The 18,794-nt window shown below is 45.8% G+C and overlaps 1 protein-coding gene across 1 annotated transcript; it reads left to right on the top strand.

Moving 5' to 3' along the window:
• The first annotated feature begins 1,614 nt into the window (after positions 1-1,614).
• Positions 1,615-16,447, top strand: SUB1 (SUB1 regulator of transcription). Its single transcript, XM_080679925.1, has 5 exons — positions 1,615-1,711; positions 4,420-4,492; positions 7,455-7,577; positions 10,781-10,889; positions 13,422-16,447. Exons 2-5 carry the CDS (start codon positions 4,421-4,423, stop codon positions 13,499-13,501), a joined length of 384 nt encoding a protein of 127 aa, XP_080536051.1. The 5' UTR covers positions 1,615-1,711; position 4,420; the 3' UTR covers positions 13,502-16,447.
• Positions 16,448-18,794: the final 2,347 nt, after the last annotated feature.

Genomic DNA, 18,794 nt, shown 5'->3' with positions numbered 1-18,794 from the left:
CATAACAGTAGCAAAATGACAGTTACGAAGTAGCAACGAAAATAATTTTATGGTTGGGGGTCACCACAACATGAGGAGCTGTATGAAAGGGTCGCGGCATTAGAAAGGTTGAGAACCACTGGGATAGAGCGTCGGCCTGCGGACTGCAGGGTCCCAGGTTCGATTCCGGTCAAGGGCATGTACCTTCGTTGCGGGCACATCCCCAGTAGGGGGTGTGCAGGAGGCAGCTGATCGATGTTTCTCTCTCATCGATGTTTCTAACTCTCAATCCCTTTCCCTTCCTCTCTGTAAAAAAATCAATAAAATATATATATATAAAAAAAGTTGACTATGCTGGAGATGGACCACAGAGGCCTATTTCCTACAATGGTCTCCTCTCTCTCCTGGGTAGGGCCTCCTCTCTTGCTGCACATCCAGGCCTCGGAGTTTATTTTTGGTGGACACCATTCCACAGCTGTGCCATAATCAGTGGCAGAGAAGGATGGCTGGCTCTCTCCCCGCCGCTTTCAGTGCGGGCGAGTGGGTCTCAAAGCAGAGTTGCTTGCACCCAGGGGGTTTAAGTTTAGAACAGATCTTTTCTTATTACTCCTTATGCTCCCTCTGTTGGACCAGACCTGTGCACAGAGAGCTCCTCTGGGGCCGAGTCCAAACGGCAGTCACTCTGATATTCCAGGAACTGATCACTTCTCACACTGGCTATTAGAGCACCCTCCTCTACGTGGTTCCCAGCTTCCAGCTCTTCCTTCTTCTTCCTTCAACCGTCTTCCTATCACCCCAGACATCCCGAAAACATTTCACTGCCCTGGCTCAAGAGCTTTTCACGACTCATCCTTCTTCTTCTTCTTTAAAAAATACATTTTTATTGATTTCAGAGAGGAAGGGAGAAGGAGAGAGAGATAGAAACATCAATGATGAGAGAGAATCATTGATCAGCTGCCTCCTGCATGCCCCACACTGGGGATGGAGCCCACAACCTGGGCAGGTGCCCTTGACTGGAATCGAACCCAGGACACTTCGGTTTGCAGGCTGACGCTCTACCCACTGAGCCAAACCGGCCAGGGCTCACTGCCTTCTTTTTCACGTGGAATCAAGTCCAAGCTCTTGGGACGTCATTTAAGGCACTTCACCATCTGGCTTCAATGACTCCCCCACTCTTTCTCTGTGCCAACTCTCCGCTCCCCTAGGACTGACTACTCCTACCAGCCGTGGGCAAACTACGGCCCGCGGGCCGGATCCGGCCCGTTCGGCTGTTCTATCCGGCCCGTGGAGCCGAAAGAGCGGAGGGTTCTCTTGCTCTCCCCTCCGCTCCTTTACTTTGAATTTATATTAGTTCACACAAACACTCCATCCATGCTTTTGTTCCGGCCCTCCGGTCCAGTTTAAGAACCCATGGTGGCCCCCGAGTCAAAAAGTTTGCCCACCCCTGTGACCTAGCCTGTCAGTGCGGCCATGCTGAGCTCGAAGTCTCCTTTTCCCACTCCACTGCGTCTCTCTCATCTGTGCTTATCGCTCAGGTTTTATTCGTCTGTTTAGGACCAGGGGCGGCTCCTTTAAGGCCCTGGAAAGGGTCTCGGTGCGGGTTTCTCCGGCGAGGCCCCGCCCCGTCACGTGCTCGGGGGCGGGACCAGGGCCTCCGGCTTCCGTCACGTCCGGTTCTCTGTCAGTAGCGAGGAGCGAGCGAGCAGAGGCTGGTCGGCGGCAGGAGCGCAGCGTGAGTTCGGGGGACCCGCCCCCACCCCGCGACCCCGCGACCCCGGGTCCCGCCGCCCCCTCACCCTCCCGCCCGGCCCGCGAGCCGTCCGCGGCCTCCGCTCGCCTCGGGGGTGACCGTGCGGGAAATGGCGGCGCTCCTGACCTGCCCCTTCCCCGCCTCGGCCTCCACGGACCCCTCCTCCGGGCCCGACCCCCTCCTCCGTCTAGGATCCCCTGCCCCTGGTGCTGCAGCCCCCTCGGCGCCGGGAGCTGCCCCCCGGGAACGGCCCAGGGACGACGGGCGCGGCGGCCCGGGGTTTCGGAGCGCGGCCGGGCACGCGGAGCCGCGGGCAGGGGGCCGGACGCCCCCGGACAATGCGGCGGCCGCTCGGGCCGGGCGGGGGCGCGTGCGGGGCCGCTCCTCCGCAAGGCCTCCCCGGGACCCCCACCCCTGCCTCCCGGGTGGGGGGCGCTCTAGGGGCGGGGGCGCGCGGACCCCGTCGGAGGAGGGCGGGGACGGGGGGCCGAGGGCGGGGTGGGGGGCGGCCGGCTGCGTCCGGGGGTGGCGAGGGCTCCGAGTGGAGAAAATGGCGCTGGGTGCAAGTCCCTCCTCTTCCCGCTCGGCCGCCGCCGCACTCGCCGCCTCCCACGCCCCTCCGCCGGCCCGGCCGCCCTCCCCCGCAGCCCCGGCCGCCTCCAGCCCCCGGCGTCCTGCCCCCCGCGACCGCCTCCCCGTCCTGGGGGTGACCCCCGCGGGCTGCACCGACTTCCTGCGCCCTTCAGCCCTGGCTGATCGGTTTCCACCTCGTCGTCTCCAGTCCTCCCCCCCGCCAGCCAGCACCAGCGATTTCGCGTGTTTTTGTTTGTTTTTAGTTGGGTTTTGTATAACGTTTAGCCATGTTCGTGTCATTTGCCTCATTTACGAGCCTCCCTTTTTTTTTTTTTTGAACAATAAAGGCCCATGTGGGAAACATAAATATCTTTGCCATCGGTTCTAAGAGGCCGGCTTTAGGTACCTTGTCTGCTTGTCAGTGGACTTCTTCGGGTTGAACGCGAGGGCGTATCTCTTTGAAGCGAGCCTAGGCCCCCCAGGCAGCTTTTAGCAGATGGCCGACGTGTCCAAGGGAAACACAGGCCATGTTTGATCTGGGTTGGAAATGTTGCTTGGCGTTCTTAGCAGCCAGCATGCAGAACGGGATCGATTGGGAGATACGGTTGTAAAATGGAGCAGGAGCAGGAATAGTGTGTGAGGCGTGTTTATGCAGGTCTCCCCCCCCCCCCCCTCCCCGCCCAATTCCCCTGGGCACGCTGGGAGCTTTGGAACTTCATGTCCAGGATTGGGGTGGCCCTCTTTTACCTTGACCTCCTCTTGTGGGACACAGTCAAGGCCACTGCTAATGCAAGTTCAGTCTAGAATGCTACGTTATGTATCATTTTTTCAAGGAGGAAATGAAGTCTTTTTCTTTTAAACACGTCAAGACTGTGTGTTGTGTATATGGGGCCCATTAGGGCATAGAAAAGCTATGACTCAGTCTCTTGAGAGGGGCGGTGGAGAGAGCTGAAGAGAACATTTTACCACCTGGTATCAGTGCCCTGAGAAGAGGTTCGGGGTGTCTTGGAATTCCTTGAAATGTGGGGTCTAGGCTTTAAACACATGCAGATGCACAGGGCTCTCGCCTTGCTGCTCAGGCACCCAGGAAACGTCTGCTGGAAAGGAAGGGGCTGGACCTGGGGAGCTAGGGTCTCCGTGGGAATTTGAGGACAGGTTTTGCCGCTGCCACAAGCAGATTCTTCAGATTTTAGTGCATTCCAGAGTAGAAAATCAGTGTTAAAATGTAGCGAATTGTGAATTATGTATCACTTTGTGAACTCTGAATTAGTCCCTGTTATTTGATGGCATGGTCAAAAAGCCAAAGAAAAGAACATGTACAAAATATGAAAAATCTATTATTTAGGACCCAATGACCTTAATGACCGGTCGCTATGCGGTTCACTGACCACCAGGGGGCAGACGCTCAACGCAGGAGCTGCCCCCTGGTGGTCAGTGTGTTCCCACAGGGGGTGCACCGCTCAGCCAGAAGCGGTGTTTGCCAGCCGTGTGGTGGCGGTGGTGGTGCGGTGGTGGTGGGAGCCTCTCCTGCCTTCGCAGCAGTTGGACATCACCTGAGGGCTCCCGGACCGGATAGGGTGCCAGGCTGAGCGAACTCTGAGTGCACGAATTTCGTGCACCAGGCCTTTAGTAGTATTGTAATGGCAAATTAATTGTATATCAACATCTGTGTAGTGCAAGTATTCCCTGTGTTGTGTGGATGTTGTGGTTATTTCCTGTGGTGAATAATTTTATGTCAGGTCTCATCAATGAGAAGTGGAAAGCCTTACTGAGAGGACTTACTCTCCCTGGCTTTTCCTGGTTGCTGCCAGCTGCTTCTTGCAATGGACCCTACTCACAAACATCTAACCCTGCTAAAATGAAGTGTAAAAACACACATTGGCTTTGAGAAAGGGGTGTGAGAGTGTGAGATGTGTATGACACTTTGCATGTTATTTTCAGCTTGGAAGGGCATAGATTAGAATATAACTTCTAGCATTGCGCTCAGTATAACGACTCCAGTACCACAAAATGGTAGCATGAGCCATGGAACTTCTTAAAGTTTTGGTTGGGGGAGAGTTAAAATGAATGTAATAGAGCAATTTGTAAATTACTTACATAATACGTTTTTCTTTCAGAATGCCTAAGTCAAAGGAACTTGTTTCTTCAAGCTCTTCTGGCAGCGATTCCGACAGTGAAGTTGACAAAAAGGTGACTATTACTGCACCAGGTCATTTCTGTAGTACTTACTTCCGCAGTATTGCCCAGATCCAGTTCTGAGGGACAGCAAGGTGTGTCGGAATCTTAAAATGAGAGCCAGGATGGGTGTTTCTGTGAAAGTGTGGAAGGCCCTGGATCTTCACTTCACTCATATGCCTAGGGTGCTGCTCCATGCACATCCCTCTCCCCTAATTCAGACTCCAGCCAGCCTCACACTAACTTCTGTTGAGGAACCCTAAACCTGCAGAACCACTGCCATGACCCTAGAGCAGTGGTTCTCAACCTTTATAACGCCGCGACCCTTTAACACAGTTCCTCATGTTGTGGTGACCCCCAACCATAGAATTATTTTTGTTGCTACTTCGTAACTGTAACTTTGCTACTATTAATGAATCGTAATGTAAATATCTGTGTTTCCCGATGGTCTTAGGCGACCCTGCTAGTGGTTCTCAACCTGTGGGACGCGACCCACAGGTTGAGAACCGCTGCTGTAGAGCCTAAGACCATTGGAAAACAGATATTTACGTTACGATTCATAACAGTAGCAAAATGACAGTTAGGAAGTAGCAACGAAAATAAATAATTTTATGGTTGGGGGTCCCCACAACATGAGGAACTGTGTTAAAGGGTCGCGGCATTAGAAAGGTTGAGAACCACTGCCCTAGAGGAATAGCATTAGAATTAGGCCAAAGTCACTGTTTGCCATTATTTAGAAATAGGCTTAATCTGTAGCTATTGTATGAAGTAATTGATCCAAATTATCTGAACTCCTTGAATGCATAAGTCAGTTTTGACCACTGTCTCAGTCATTGGTGTGTATCCAGCCCACAAGTATGACTTAAAGTGTAGGCTTGGTGCATTTTAAGTTAGGATGTTACTTACTCTGGTCCCCTCCTTTTAGCACCCAGCGAAGCTGCCCTGAAATCGCCTGTTCAGGCAGAGGAGGCTTTTTCTGCATCGGGCAGCTGCACTGTCCGTGGTGCATTCTTCTCCTTCGCCTGGCGCCTCGCACTTCCTTCCTCAGGGCTGCCTCCCCGCAGACTGTCCTTTGCCTCCTGGAAGCGCCGGCAGTGTTGTCTGTGAGCCTAGTTGGCAGTGTTAGTTTAAGAGAGAGCTTCTGGGGGGGTTTGGGGAAGATGGATCTTCATAGGGAAATACAGAGCATAGTGTCATCTGGAAGAGCGAAACAAGCCTTCAGAAAATCTATATATACTGTAGTGGGAACTCAGTTACACCAGCATAGATAGCATTTGGATATGTTCATTGAACATATTTTTATTGAGCTTTTGTGTGTCAGGCATGTACCAGTCCGCAGGGACTATCTAGCCAGGGGTGGGCAAACTTTTTGACTCGAGGGCCACCATGGGTTCCGGAGGGCCGGAACAAAAGCATGGATGGAGTGTTTGTGTGAACTAATATAAATTCAAAGTAAAGGAGCGGAGGGGAGAGCAAGAGAACAGGATAGAACAGCCGGATCCGGCCTGCGGGCAGTAGTTTGCCCACGGCTGAGAGACAGACCCTGATGTAAAGAATAATTGCTTTTGCTTATTGAGCAGAGTAATTTTTGCTGTTTGTTCCAAATAGTACTATTAATCCTAAGGACATACGTTAAATGCATCCATTTCTTTTTGTTTGTCTACATTATATTATGTCTAGCTTCATCTAAATTAGTAAATGAATATACAGGGGTGGACAAAAGAGGGTTTCCAGTTGTGAATACATGAAACTGTTTATTGTGCTGTTATTTGTTGCTTTCATTGATATTACAACTGTAAGCCTACGTTTGCCCACCCCATACTAGCTTAGGCTTTCCACTAAGGAACATGACTGCCCTCTGCTGTTTGGGTTGGGAACTTGACTGGTTTTCATGGGCTCATTTTGAGACAGGTTATATAAAAAGCTTTTGCAATGATGCTGCTTTTAAAACATTGTTTTGCTTTTGAATGCTAGTCTAATACATTGCTGTCTATCTTTAGTTATTTTTTTTTTGTGTGATGAGGACGTTTTTGAGTTGACTTGTGCCAAGTACAAAATAGGTTTCTTAGCTTTGCCTACTCAGATTCCCTAAGCCCGTGTAAGTGTCTCTTGGAATAGGCAGAGCATAATCATATCCTAGAAATGGAATAAGTTGGTTGTATTCTTCCTAGTTGGCACATCCCCTTTGTAGCTTTAACAGACTTGTGGTGTCCAGAAGTTTATTCAAAAGCAGTAGGCCCCTCATCTTTTTTTGTGGGATTCTGATCTACAAAATAACTTTTTCTGCTTAATACCACTCTCAGGCCTAAAGTATTCTTTGGGCTCCTCAGAACTGTTTGCAAACACTGTTATATACCAGTGTTAGGTTAGTTTCAAAGTTTCATTGTCAGGTGGGTCTTGACTATGTGTATACTTTTTACTTAATAAGTAAATGTAGACTTTTGATTCTTTAAGTCTTAAAAAATTTTGGAATCTTTTGAACCTGTCCATGTAAGGAACGTCTAACCTTGTAGGGAATTTTTATAAGAGTTAATTAAGCCAAACTGATGACATTGTTGGGAACAAGACCTAATGCTCTGGAGAAGGACAGTTTTGCAGTTTGTTTTGTGCATTTGGAATTATGAAGGAAACAAGGAAGATTACATGGAAAGCGAGGCTGGGATTGGACTACAGGCTAGTTAACAAGACCCTGTGTTCTCCCGAGGGTGATGAAGCTTCCCAGGGGTCTGAGAACTGGGCATTTCAAAGGTGTGTTAACCTAGGTGCTCAGAGACAATGGGCAGGGCTTAATGCAAAGAGAAACCCTTTACTAAAAACTTCCAGGCCTGCCCAGTTAGGAATTTATGGTCAGATCCTCCTGCGAGGTTACTGTTGGTCACTGAACTTGTATTAAACCCTCCCCCCCTTTTTCTGTCCATAAACCTGAGAAGTGTTTTAAGTGTGCACGTTTTAACCATATTCATATTTTTCTTTCAAGTTAAAGAGGAAAAAGCAAGTTGCTTCAGAAAAGCCTGTAAAGAAGCAAAAGACTGGTGAGACTTCAAGAGCCCTGTCATCTTCCAAACAGAGCAGCAGCAGCAGGGATGACAACATGTTCCAGGTAAAGCTGCGTACTGGGTCCAGCGGGCTTACTATCTGGCTGGATCTGAAGAACGATCAAAGCGCCTTCATCTAAGAGGGCACAGTCTTTCTATTAGAGTGCTCTTGGCTAAGGATCGTCATTGAAATGCAAGAACAAGTTAGTAGAAATGAAAGGAATTTATATGATGCTGAAAAAATTTCTTTTACGAGTTTAATTTGAGCCAAATTGACAGCTTGGGAGCAGACTCTGTGGTGCTAGATTATTGCTAACTCCTGAAAGTCTGTAGGGATGCTGTATTTAAAACAATGTGCATTTAAAAGCTGTAGAAATCCAAAAGAAGATATTGAGAACTGCACATTAGAAAGTACAGTGGAACCTCGGTTCTCTAACTTAATTCATTCTGGAAGGCTGTTCGAGACCCAATTTGTTCGAAAACCGAATCATTTTTCCCCATTAGAAAGAATGTAAATTGAATTAATTTGTTCCAGACCCCAAACGAATTCCTGTTTTAGCCTTTCTTATGTACAGTACATGTCTAATGTACTGGTTAGTCTATAAACAAACACTTTCTTAATATATCGAGGCCACCCTCCCCCCACTCCCCCCTCCCACCCCCAGCCTTAAAGGAACCCCTCTCAGCACTCGTTCCAGGTGCCTTTCAGGAGGTCAGCTGGCAGCATCTCCACTCTCCGCACATCACTGCCTCGGAAACGCTGCCACTGGCCAAACTGCAAATCAACGACAGTTTTTCTGCCTCTTCAATTACTTGTGATCATTGTTTGTCTTTTTGAAAAAGAGGTTCACTTTTTCTAGTGAGAGTTTAAAGTTTTAATTCTCTGCAGGTTTCTGGTATCTCAGGGAGACGAGTCTTCCAGAAGACAAGCAGCTGTAGTAGTATTTTTCTGATTGTTTCTTTTTTTTTTTTTTTGTCCTTGCTCTAAGAACCTATACAGGCTTCAGAATTTTCTTCCTGTGTTTTCAAGTCCTCTGCGATATAGGTCAATGTGGTCAGCCTGCCCGTGAAAATCAGTATTGTATCTTTCTGCTTTCTCCCTTCTATGTCTTTGTCAGTTTTTTCTCCCTTTTACTTATTTAATGGCTGATCATTTTTCAAGGTCAAATCCTATCACCTAAAGTCTCTTCCACTTGCTCAAGCCCACATTGAACTTTTATTTGACTTATCTAATAATGAAAATTATTTTAGTAGATTTTCAGTAGATTTTAATTTTACCTATTCAGTAAACTCTTAGGCTTATTGTAAAACCAAAATGAAAATGTTTAGTTCAGTGCCATAGCCTCCTAAGATACTTACGTTTAAAAATCCTATCTAATAAAAAGTAATATGCAAATTAACCATCACTCTGCTACACCCACCAGCCACGCCCACCAGCCAATCAGGAGCGAATATGCAAATAAACCCAACTAAGATGGCTACGGCCACAGAGAGCAGGAGGGAGGCTCGGGTTTCCCCGGCAATGGAGGAAGCCAAGCTTTCCACCTGCCCTTGCCGGCCTAGGCCTCCACTCAAGGCTACAAAGTTTCAATGATAGAAGATACATAAACCCAAACAGAAATGGCGGCCACGGAGCTGGAAAGAGCAGGAGGCTAGGGTTGCCCCCGGTGATGGAGGAAGCCAAGCTTTCCGCACACCCTGGCCGGCCCAGGCCTCCGCTTAAGGCTACAAAGTTTCAATGATAGAAGATACATAAATCCCAATAGAAATGGCTGCTGCCACGGAGCAAGCAGAAGGCTTGGCTCCGCTCCAGGCTACAAAGTTTCAATTGTAGAAGATAAATAAACCCCAGATACCAGGGCCTCCGCTTGGGTCACCAGGGGGCGTGGCCGGCCTGCAAACCACCACAGGCCCCTTGCCCAGGCCGCCCCACGCCCCAAGGGAACCCCCACCCTGATCCGGGACATCCTTCAGGGCAAACCAGCTGGCCCCCACCCATGCACCAGGCCTCTATCCTATCTAATAAAAGAGTAATAGGCAGATTGACCATCATTCCAACACACAAGATGGCTGCCCCCATGTGGTCAAAGATCCTGGCCCCATGTGGACACAAGATGGCCAGCAGGGGAGGGCAGTTGTGGGCAATCAGGCCAGCAGGGGAGGGCAGTTGGGAGGGACCAGGCCTGCAAGGGAGGGCAGTTGGGAGCGATCAAGCCTGCAGGGGAGGGCAGTTAGGGGTGACCAAGCCGGCAGAGGAGAGAAGTTGGGGGTGGCCAGGCCTGCAGGGAAAGGCAGTTGGGAGGGACCCAGGCCTGCAGGGGAGGGCAGTTAGGGGTGACCAGGCCTGCAGGGGAGGGCAGTTAGGGGTGACCAGGCTGGCAGGGGAGGGCAGTTAGGGGAAAACAGGCTGGCAGGGGAGCAGTTAGGCATCAATCAGGCTGGCAGGGGAGTGATTAGGGGGTGATCAGGCTGGCAGGCAGAAGTGGTTAGGGGCAATCAGGAAGGCAGTCAGGCGAGCAGTTGGGAGCCAGCAGTCCTGGATTGTGAGAGGGATCCCAGATTGGAGAGGGTGCAGGCTGGGTTGAGGGGGGGACACCCCCCCCCCCCGCAGTGCACGAATTTCGTGCACCGGGCCTCTAGTACATATATATTTTTATTGATTTCAGAGAGGAATCTGACAGTTCTAGGCATCTTATAGTGGAATCATACAATCTATATCTTTTGGTGACTTGTTACTTCACTTAGCATAATGGCCTCAAGCTCATCCATGTTGAACGTCTTTCTTTTTAAGCTGAATAATATTCCATTGCTTGTATATGTCACATTTTGTTTATTCCTTTATCAGAAGATGGACATTTGGGTTGCCTATCCCAGATGTTATTGTGAGTAATGTTGCTGTGACTATGGGTGTACAAATAATACCTCTTCAAGACCCCGCTTTTATTTCTTGTAGATACTTATCCAGAAGTGGGGCTGCTGGATCATATGTTCTATGTTTTGAGGAATCTCCATACTGTTTTCCATAGCGGTTGCACTATTTTGCTATTGATTCTTTCAATGTAAAATGATTAGAAATGTGATTGTACTTGTTTAGTTCCATCATTTACAAAGATTTCTTTTTAATAGTGACGTTTCCTTTGGATTGTGGTTTTGGTATTGATAGTAGTAGTTATTTTTGTGAGTAAAAGAATAGTGAGTAAGCAGAAAGTTGTGAATATAAACATGGACTTATAAATTAATGCTTTTTTATGTTCTGTTTCTTTTGCAGATTGGGAAAATGAGGTACGTCAGCGTAAGGGACTTCAAAGGAAAAGTCCTAATTGATATTAGAGAATATTGGATGGATCCAGAAGGTGAAATGAAACCAGGAAGAAAAGGTGAGATTTAATTTCTTGGATTTGGTCATAATATTGGGACTCAATAAAAAACGAAGTGACCTAGTTTAAAATTGAAATAATGTTGGCAGTGCACTAGGAAGATCCTTATTTGGTTGATTCACTATCTTCTGTAGTCTTTTTGGTATGACACTATTTTTTAATCCTCACCTGAGGATATGTTTCTGTGAATTCTAGAGAGAGAGGGAGGGAGAAAAAGAGAGAGGGGGAGGGAGGGAGGGAGGGAGGGAGAACATCGATGTTGGGTTGCTTCCTGAACATACCCTGACCGGGGATCGAACCCGCACCCTTTTTTTGATGTATGGGACGATGCTCCAACCAACTGAGCTGCCCGGCAGGGCAACACTTCAATGAGGATAAATCCTGGCGGAGCCCAGCCAGCGTGGCTCCGTGGTTGAGCGGTGACCTGTGAACCAGGAGGTCTCTGTTTGATTTCCGGTCAGGGCCTGGGTTGTGAGCTCGAGCCTCAATGGGGGTGTGCAGGAGGCAGCCAATCATTGATTCTCTCTCATCATGGATGTTTCTGTCTGTCTCTCCCTCTCCCTCTCTGAAATAAATGAAAAACTATATATTAAAAAAGTTATGCAGGTAAACATATAATTAAAACGATAAGGGCGAGAAGTAAAAGGGCAGATAATTTTGAGAGGGGAAGTGCTCTGGGAATCTCCTAAGGAAGTGTCATTTGACACTTTAGATGAAGGAAGAGCTAGTCGTGTGAATTGTATGGGAGAGGGAATCACTTTCAAAGTAGAGGAGATTGTGCAGATACCGTGAAGTGAGAAAGCACTTGGATTGCGCGGGAGTTACAAGGCTGCTGGTTTACTTGAATATCACGTACGAATTACCTTTATGTTAATTTCAGAGTAGGCACTGTCTGGGAAGCTGTGCCATTAGGAATGGGAATCCTGGTTCACAGTGTTCCTTTTGGGTGTTCTTCTGAGTGGTGCCCTTTAAGTGGGTTTTGTCTTCCTTTTGTACTCCATCCAGCACCATGGAAGCATACTAAATTAGTTATCCTCACGAGTTATTTTTTCCATTGATCTTTAGAGAGAGTGGAAGGGGGAGAGAGAGACATTGACGTGAGAGGCACATTGATTCATTGCCTACCACACGAGCCCTGCCTTCAGTGCATGGGCTGGTGCTCGACCACTGGGCCACACCAGCCAGGGCACAGCATTCTTTATTAATTCACCAAGTAGCTAGAGAACGTTTGTGTGCCAAGCTAATGAAAAAATGCCTCTTTTCTTCTGCCTGCATGTCATCTCGTAAGGTATAACTTCCTTCCTTCCTGTAGTTTTTAGGTTTAGTAAACAATGTCTATATTTTCATATCCTTTTACATTTTCTTGTTCAGCCCACTTTTGGGATTGGTCAGTCCAGCTGTTCCATTGTGGCCATTGTCAGAGTTCTTTTTTTAAAATATATTTTGTTGATTTTTTACAGAGAGGAAGGGAGAGGGATAGAGAGTTAGAAACATCAATGAGAGAGAAACATCGATCAGCTGCCTCCTGCACACTCCCTACTGGGGATGTGCCCGCAACCAATGTACATGCCCTTGACCGGAATCGAACCGGGACCCTTGAGTCTGCTGGCCGATGCTCTGTCCACTGAGCCAAACCGGTCAGGGTGAGTTCTTTTCTTGCAGTGGTTACCAACCAGTGAGATGAGCTTGAAAGCCCTTCCTAGGTGGGGTCCCAATACATTCTTCTTCCTCTCCGTTTACGGCCTCCCAGCAGTTTTCTGAGAAATCCATCAGTTCTTCAGTTCTAGTTTATTTCTCCATTTGCATGGGTCAGGTATGAGACTATGGGAAGTTTAAAGTACAGTGTTCTTTCTGCTCATACTTGAGACACGCCATTAGCTAACGTTCTCTAAGTTTTACACATGCCCAGTGATATGCCAAGCTTGTAATTCCAATCAGCCAGTTTAGTCACCACAGCAACCCGTGAGGTATACGGACCATTTTAATGGCAAGAAAACTTAGGCTCAGAGGTACTTGTAATTGTTTTAAAGTCATATTGTTAGTGATAACGAGGCTGGGATTTGAATCCAGTCTCTAGAATGTACCATCCAAGAAGTCACATCCCAGGGATTTTCCAAAGTGAAGGGAATGCTTCTGGAAGAACTCCATACAAGTCATTCACCTGAGCTCCTGTGGAAATTTTGAGCAAATGTTGGAGCCAACAATGTAGGAATGGGTGTCCCACACCAAAGCTGGGCCTGGCCACTGAAATGGCTAGTTTGCAAGCTTCGTGAGCCGGTCACCGTTAGTTCTCACCGAGTTTAGTAAGTGACTTGCAGGATGCAGTGTGGGAAGTAAAACTAGATAGAACATCCGTCATCTCAGGCAATCAGGATGAATCTAGAATTAACAAGATATCTTGTTCTCAATATTATATCATTGTGCCATTCAAAATGGCAGTTTTGATAAAACAGTATTTTATTTGGAAGTTTAAAAGTCCTCAAGAAAGCTTAAATACATTTTCAACTTTTGATTTTTAAAACTTTGTTTCAGGTATTTCCTTAAATCCTGAGCAGTGGAGCCAGCTGAAGGAACAGATTTCTGACATTGACGATGCAGTGAGGAAACTGTGAAATCTGAGCCATGTAAACCTGTCCTGTTCTAGTTGTTTTAACCTGTCTTTTTACATTGGCTTTTTTTTTAAATGTTGTTTTCCAGGCTGTTGTATATTTGGATTGCAGAACAATTTGTAAGAGTACTTTTTTTTTTTTTAATGTGCATTATTAAAAATGTTCTGAGTGAAGCTAATTGTCAACTTTATTCAGGGGGTTGCTTTGTGCCCACCACCTAGTGTAAAATAAAACCACGTAATACAATCTGAACTGTTGTGGCCTTCTTTGATCAGAAGAATTGGTACTACTTAAGGCCAAAAGTTAACAGTTTACAGACCTTTTAATTTCAACTCTGCTTTTACATTAAAAGGATATATATTGTATTGAATTTATAAACTTCATCTGTGAAATCCACAGTTGATCTCTTCTAAACAAATGTCTAGGCTTTGCTTTTCAGCCCCACTGATACTTCACTTCCCTCTTTATCTTCACTTCATTTTCCTTCCATAACTTGTCCTGTTCAGTTTTCGTTTCACTTTTTACTTTCTCTTGAATATATTCTGCTAATCTGGAAAGTCAGTGAAACTGTCGAAATGTTAGTTATCTCAATAAGGTACTTGTAACTACAATATTATATGGGAACTACAATCACTAATTCTACTGTATTAAATATTAGGAGATATAGTTTGATAAATAACATGGCTTGTATGAAAACTCTGAGCAAGTAAGTGTATGTCATGACCTGTAGTGTTCTGTGTAGTAGTTATTGCTTAGTCTGCGGAAAATAATGACTTAGAGTCTGATTTGCTTTCACTTAGTAAACATGTTCACCGTAGGATGATGTCTATAGAATCAGATATTGTTAAATTAGACTAGGACTTAATAAAAAGTGTGAAAATTCACTGGCCTAACATTTTATTTTAGAACATCGAGTATGGATTATATAGAGCCAGGGATATAGCTGAGCTTTACTGTTATGTAGGCAGTGTGGTTGGTTTTTAGGGAAAGAGCATCTGCTCGTTTTTTTGGCCTTTGCTTCAGAAATAGGCTTTGTTCTTTTGCAGTTAATCTAGCAGGTACTCCATAGGGTTTTCACGGAACCGATGACAGAGACATAGGTTGAAGTAGAGGTTTCAGGGCCTTGGCGGCCGTAAACGGCCTGGTGTGCCTTAGGAAAAGAATGTGAGGGAGCTGTGCCTGAAGTGAAAGAAGGCCGTGCTGACGGGAGAATTCTCTGCAAACGAATGATAGTTTGATCCTGTAGATAGGACACGATTCTAGGTAGAATAGTCAAAAGAAAGGTTTAAAGATGTAAAAAATGCTTGTTGACAAGTTATTTTTGATAGCTAAAGTAAAATAAAAATTGGTTATTGCCATATAGAGAGTTGCACTATTATACCAAGTTTGATTGCTAACTATGTCTAGAACATTTTATAGAATTGTCAAGGACTTGATTCAAAACCATCTTCCAAACCACATATAGTTATCAATTTATCTGGCAGCTATTCTAAGTTTTTTTTTTTACATTTTTAGATTTTTTTTTTAGTGTTTTTAGCAGTAACCCTAATCAGTATGTAATTGGGGAAATAAACTCTCTTTCTGGTATTTTAGCCTTCATCAAATAATAGGTACCAAAGTGTTCAAATAACGTATTTTAGAAAATTCATACTTGATTGATAACTTTCCCCAAAGTGTTCAAATAATGTATTTTAGAAAATTCATACTTGATTGATAACTTTCCCCTCTTTTGGAAACATGTCCTGTGAACTTGATTGGGTAGATTTGAAAACTATTCCTTATATATACAGAAAGGGTCGTTAGAACACAGAACTTTGATTTAGGTATAGATGGAGAGGGGATAATTGCTGACTTTCCTAGGCTTATAGGAATTTAAGGGTGTGTGCATTGTGAAACAACCTGCTAGTAGAGAGATGGTGCTGAAATCTGTTACTACCCAGGCATTTTCCAGCTGTTTAGTGTACGTTGTTAAACCTTCATATAAGGAGTGCTTCTCTGGCAGAATTTGGTAAGTTGACTGCTAAATTCATTTAAATAATGCTACTGGATGTGCAGTATATAGAAATTATTAATCTTTTTTTTTTTTTTTTTGGTGTGTGTGTAGGGAAGGATGAGAGCTGGGTTAAAATAAGAGCCAAATTAACTCCTACTGAAAGAAAGGGGACTTTTGTTTCTGTTTAAACTTGACCTTTTTGGTAAGATCACTCAGAAGGAAAGCTTGGCATTTTGGGGCAGCCGTTTCTTGCCGTGTGATGCCAACATGGACTTCACCACCACGGCCCTGGCATGTGCTCGGCAGCAGGGCTTTTCTCGTGGGGTTTTACTCTCCGTCTTTTACATACAAGTAGCATGTGACCAGTTTCCAGTGCTCTTGGCATTTTATTAAAAGAACAACCACTAAAAAAAACCAACTGCATATAATTTGATTATTCTCTTGTTTCATAAATGCTTAAGAACTTCTTTTGAAGACTGTTCCTACCTCATTAGCCAGTCAAGATCCTGTGATGATCACTCTATTCTGCATAGTATTTTTGGAAAAAAGATTATGAAAATAAAAAGCATATACATCTTGGCCTTGGCTATTGAGGGGAAAAGAAAAATAATTGAGAATTATTGATGACATGGGTATGTTGAAAGAGTACTATGAAAGTCTGAAATAGTAAAAAAGTGCTGGCGAATATTTAGGGATTTCTCTTGATAGTCTGCTATTCACTTTTTATGGAAATCCAGTGAAACACTCAAAAGTTTTTTTGGGGTGTGTGTGTGTGTTTGTTTTTTAGTGGTGTTTGCCAGATAAATTCTAGGAGTAAAATCTTTACGTAGTCACAGACATGTGCTTTGTAACTGGAATACCTGTATGCTTTGTTGGGTACATCTTCCGTGGAGATGTCAATGAATATACTACATCTGTGAATATTTTAAATGTTGAAATAAAAAATAAGAAACGTGCCCTATGTGTCATCCCAGTTTCACACGCCTGAACATGAATGGCTGTTCCCTGTCGAGTGGGTTTTATTGAATGGAGTGCCTTTCTGCATGAGTGCTTTTGGAATGTGAATTAGCCTTGGCACGTTCAGCCTTGGAGGCCTGTGGCGTGGACCGCTACCTGATCCCAGGGGAAATGCATATAATTAAGGTGCACAGCCTCCTTTTCTCTTTGCCCTGTGGGTGTTGTGCAGTCTGATTATTCCTTGGTATACTTAACTGTATAATCACTTCTTCGTGTAACCTAAATTTACATTTTCATTTATCAAGTGTCTACTTTTCCCATCTTGGTTAGTGATTTTGCTTAGTTATATATTGAGATCTCTTATAAATTTCTGTTTAGGGAAACTCATACAGGGATAGAAAGATCTGTGGAACATTACATATGACTCTAATTTTGCTCCACCTGATCGACCGTAAAACACATGGACTCAAAACTCCAGTCAATGCCCTGGAGTTTTGCTCAGTGGATAGAGCATCGGCCTGTAGACTAAAGGGTCCCGGGTTCGGTTCTGGTCAAAGGCACATGCCCGGGTTGCGGGCTCAATCCCCAGTGGGGGGTGTGCAGGAGGCAGCCGATCAAGGATTCTCTCACATCTCTGATGTTTCTACCTCTCCCTTCGTCTCTGAAATTATTAAAAAATATATATAAAAAAACAACAACACAGTCCTTGACAATTCTGTAGTATGGCTCAAAGGTGTAATCGGGTGAGAAGGGTTTGAAAAGCATGAAACATTTTAAAAAATAATATGGAATTATTTACTTTATAATAGTTCATCTCAGACTTAGTGTCCATCTGAGTAAAAGATACTATTACACCAGATCTCCCCTCCCCCCTTTTATAGAAGTCCATCGCAGAGTTCAGACCTTCCCGGCATGCTGTTAGAGCTGTTTCAGTCCTGGGTTCAAGGGACCTGTTCCCACCAGAGCGGAACACGCCTTTCTCCTCTAATTTCATCCTCAGGCTTTTGAGAGTTAACTAGTTTGTCTTTCTGCTGTAACTTCAGGTTGGACATGATTTAGGCCACTTCCATTCTCTGACTGCCAGAGACTAAGCCACTTACCCCGCATTTCAGCAGTCGGATACCAGAACTCACCTTGGTAAGAAAAACATGGTACACAAGTGCTTTCCCTGCGGTCCAAGTCAGAACTTAGCTAGAATTGCCTGTGTAGTAGCCCATGTCTTGGAAAGAGGTTCCACTTTGGCTGCTTGCTCATGAAGCCCGAGTCTCCTGACAGCTCCCACTCTGGCTTTTTTTTTTTTCCAAATTGGAGGCCTGATGTATGGAAATCGTGCAAGGGGCTCTGCCTTCGCAGATGTGTGGCTGCCTCGGGCTCTCGCGGCCCTGGCTTTGTCCGGAAGGTCGTGCGGAAGTCCGGTCTAATTAGCCTTATTATTATAGATAACTAGTTGCAAGAATTGCAGGGAACTCTCACTATCCCTTCACTCAGAAACCCAACCAGGTTTGCCAGTTGTCCCAATAATAGCTATAGCACAAGCTTCCAGTCCACTTGATGGCTCTGTCTGTCTAGTCTTACGTCTGACAGTTCCTCAGTGTTCCCTTGCCTTTCCCAGCCTGACATCTCTGAGGTGTGATTTGTAGGTCACTGGTGATGCTGACGAGGTGGGAGGCAGAGTCTGAGTGAGGAGTGGAGACCTTGGCCTTGTCCAGCTGTGTTGGCGCAGCCTGCGTGCTTGGTGCAAGAGGCAGTCACGAGCCTGGTCTGTCCGTTGAAGCGTGAGCTTTGTTTCCCCCGTTCACGGTTGTCCTTGGGAGATGAAAAGGAGAAAGAACGCTTCCATTCACGCGTGTGTCATACCAAAGGATGAAAGGGTAGTGAAAGGCACGTAGTGGAAATCGGAAGCTTTGAGGAATATGTGAATTGTAGCCTCAATCCAGGATCAAGAGGCTCTCCTGGTGTTCGGGTTTGAAGACTAGCCCTTTATATTATTAACAGAAATGATTGCAGAAGTCCTAGGCTTTCCTGAAATTCTTTATTCGGAAGCAATGTCTCCGTATCCAGGCACTCGAGTAGCTCTTGGTTTGATCAGTGCCTTTTTCAGAGCGAGCCCTTAGAACAACAGAACATTCTCAAAACAGTGAAGTCCTGTAACACTGGCTCTTGCTAGGTTAAGTAGAAGGGAAGCGATTGCTTGCTGTACGTAAGATGTATTCAAAACAGCCGAAACCGGTGTGGCTCAGTGGATAGAGCGTCGGCCTGCGGACTGAAGGGTCCCGGGTTCGATTCCGTCAGGGTTGTGGGCACATCCCCAGTAGGGGGTGTGCAGGAGGCAGCTGATCGATGTTT

Source organism: Plecotus auritus (genome assembly GCF_963455305.1).
Source record: "Plecotus auritus genome assembly, chromosome: 7".
Classification (NCBI taxonomy): Eukaryota; Metazoa; Chordata; class Mammalia; order Chiroptera; family Vespertilionidae; genus Plecotus; species Plecotus auritus.
Note: the sequence above shows the minus strand (reverse complement) of the source record. Positions and strands in the feature narration are given on the sequence as shown.

Bases quoted from the DNA above. Each gene is read 5' to 3' on its own strand.
- SUB1 (XM_080679925.1), top strand. From the start codon at position 4,421: ATGCCTAAGTCAAAGGAACTTGTTTCTTCAAGCTCTTCTGGCAGCGAT. The intron at 4,493-7,454 runs GTGACTATTACT...TTTTCTTTCAAG, and splicing joins ACAGTGAAGTTGACAAAAAG to TTAAAGAGGAAAAAGCAAGT. The intron at 7,578-10,780 runs GTAAAGCTGCGT...TTTCTTTTGCAG, and splicing joins GGGATGACAACATGTTCCAG to ATTGGGAAAATGAGGTACGT.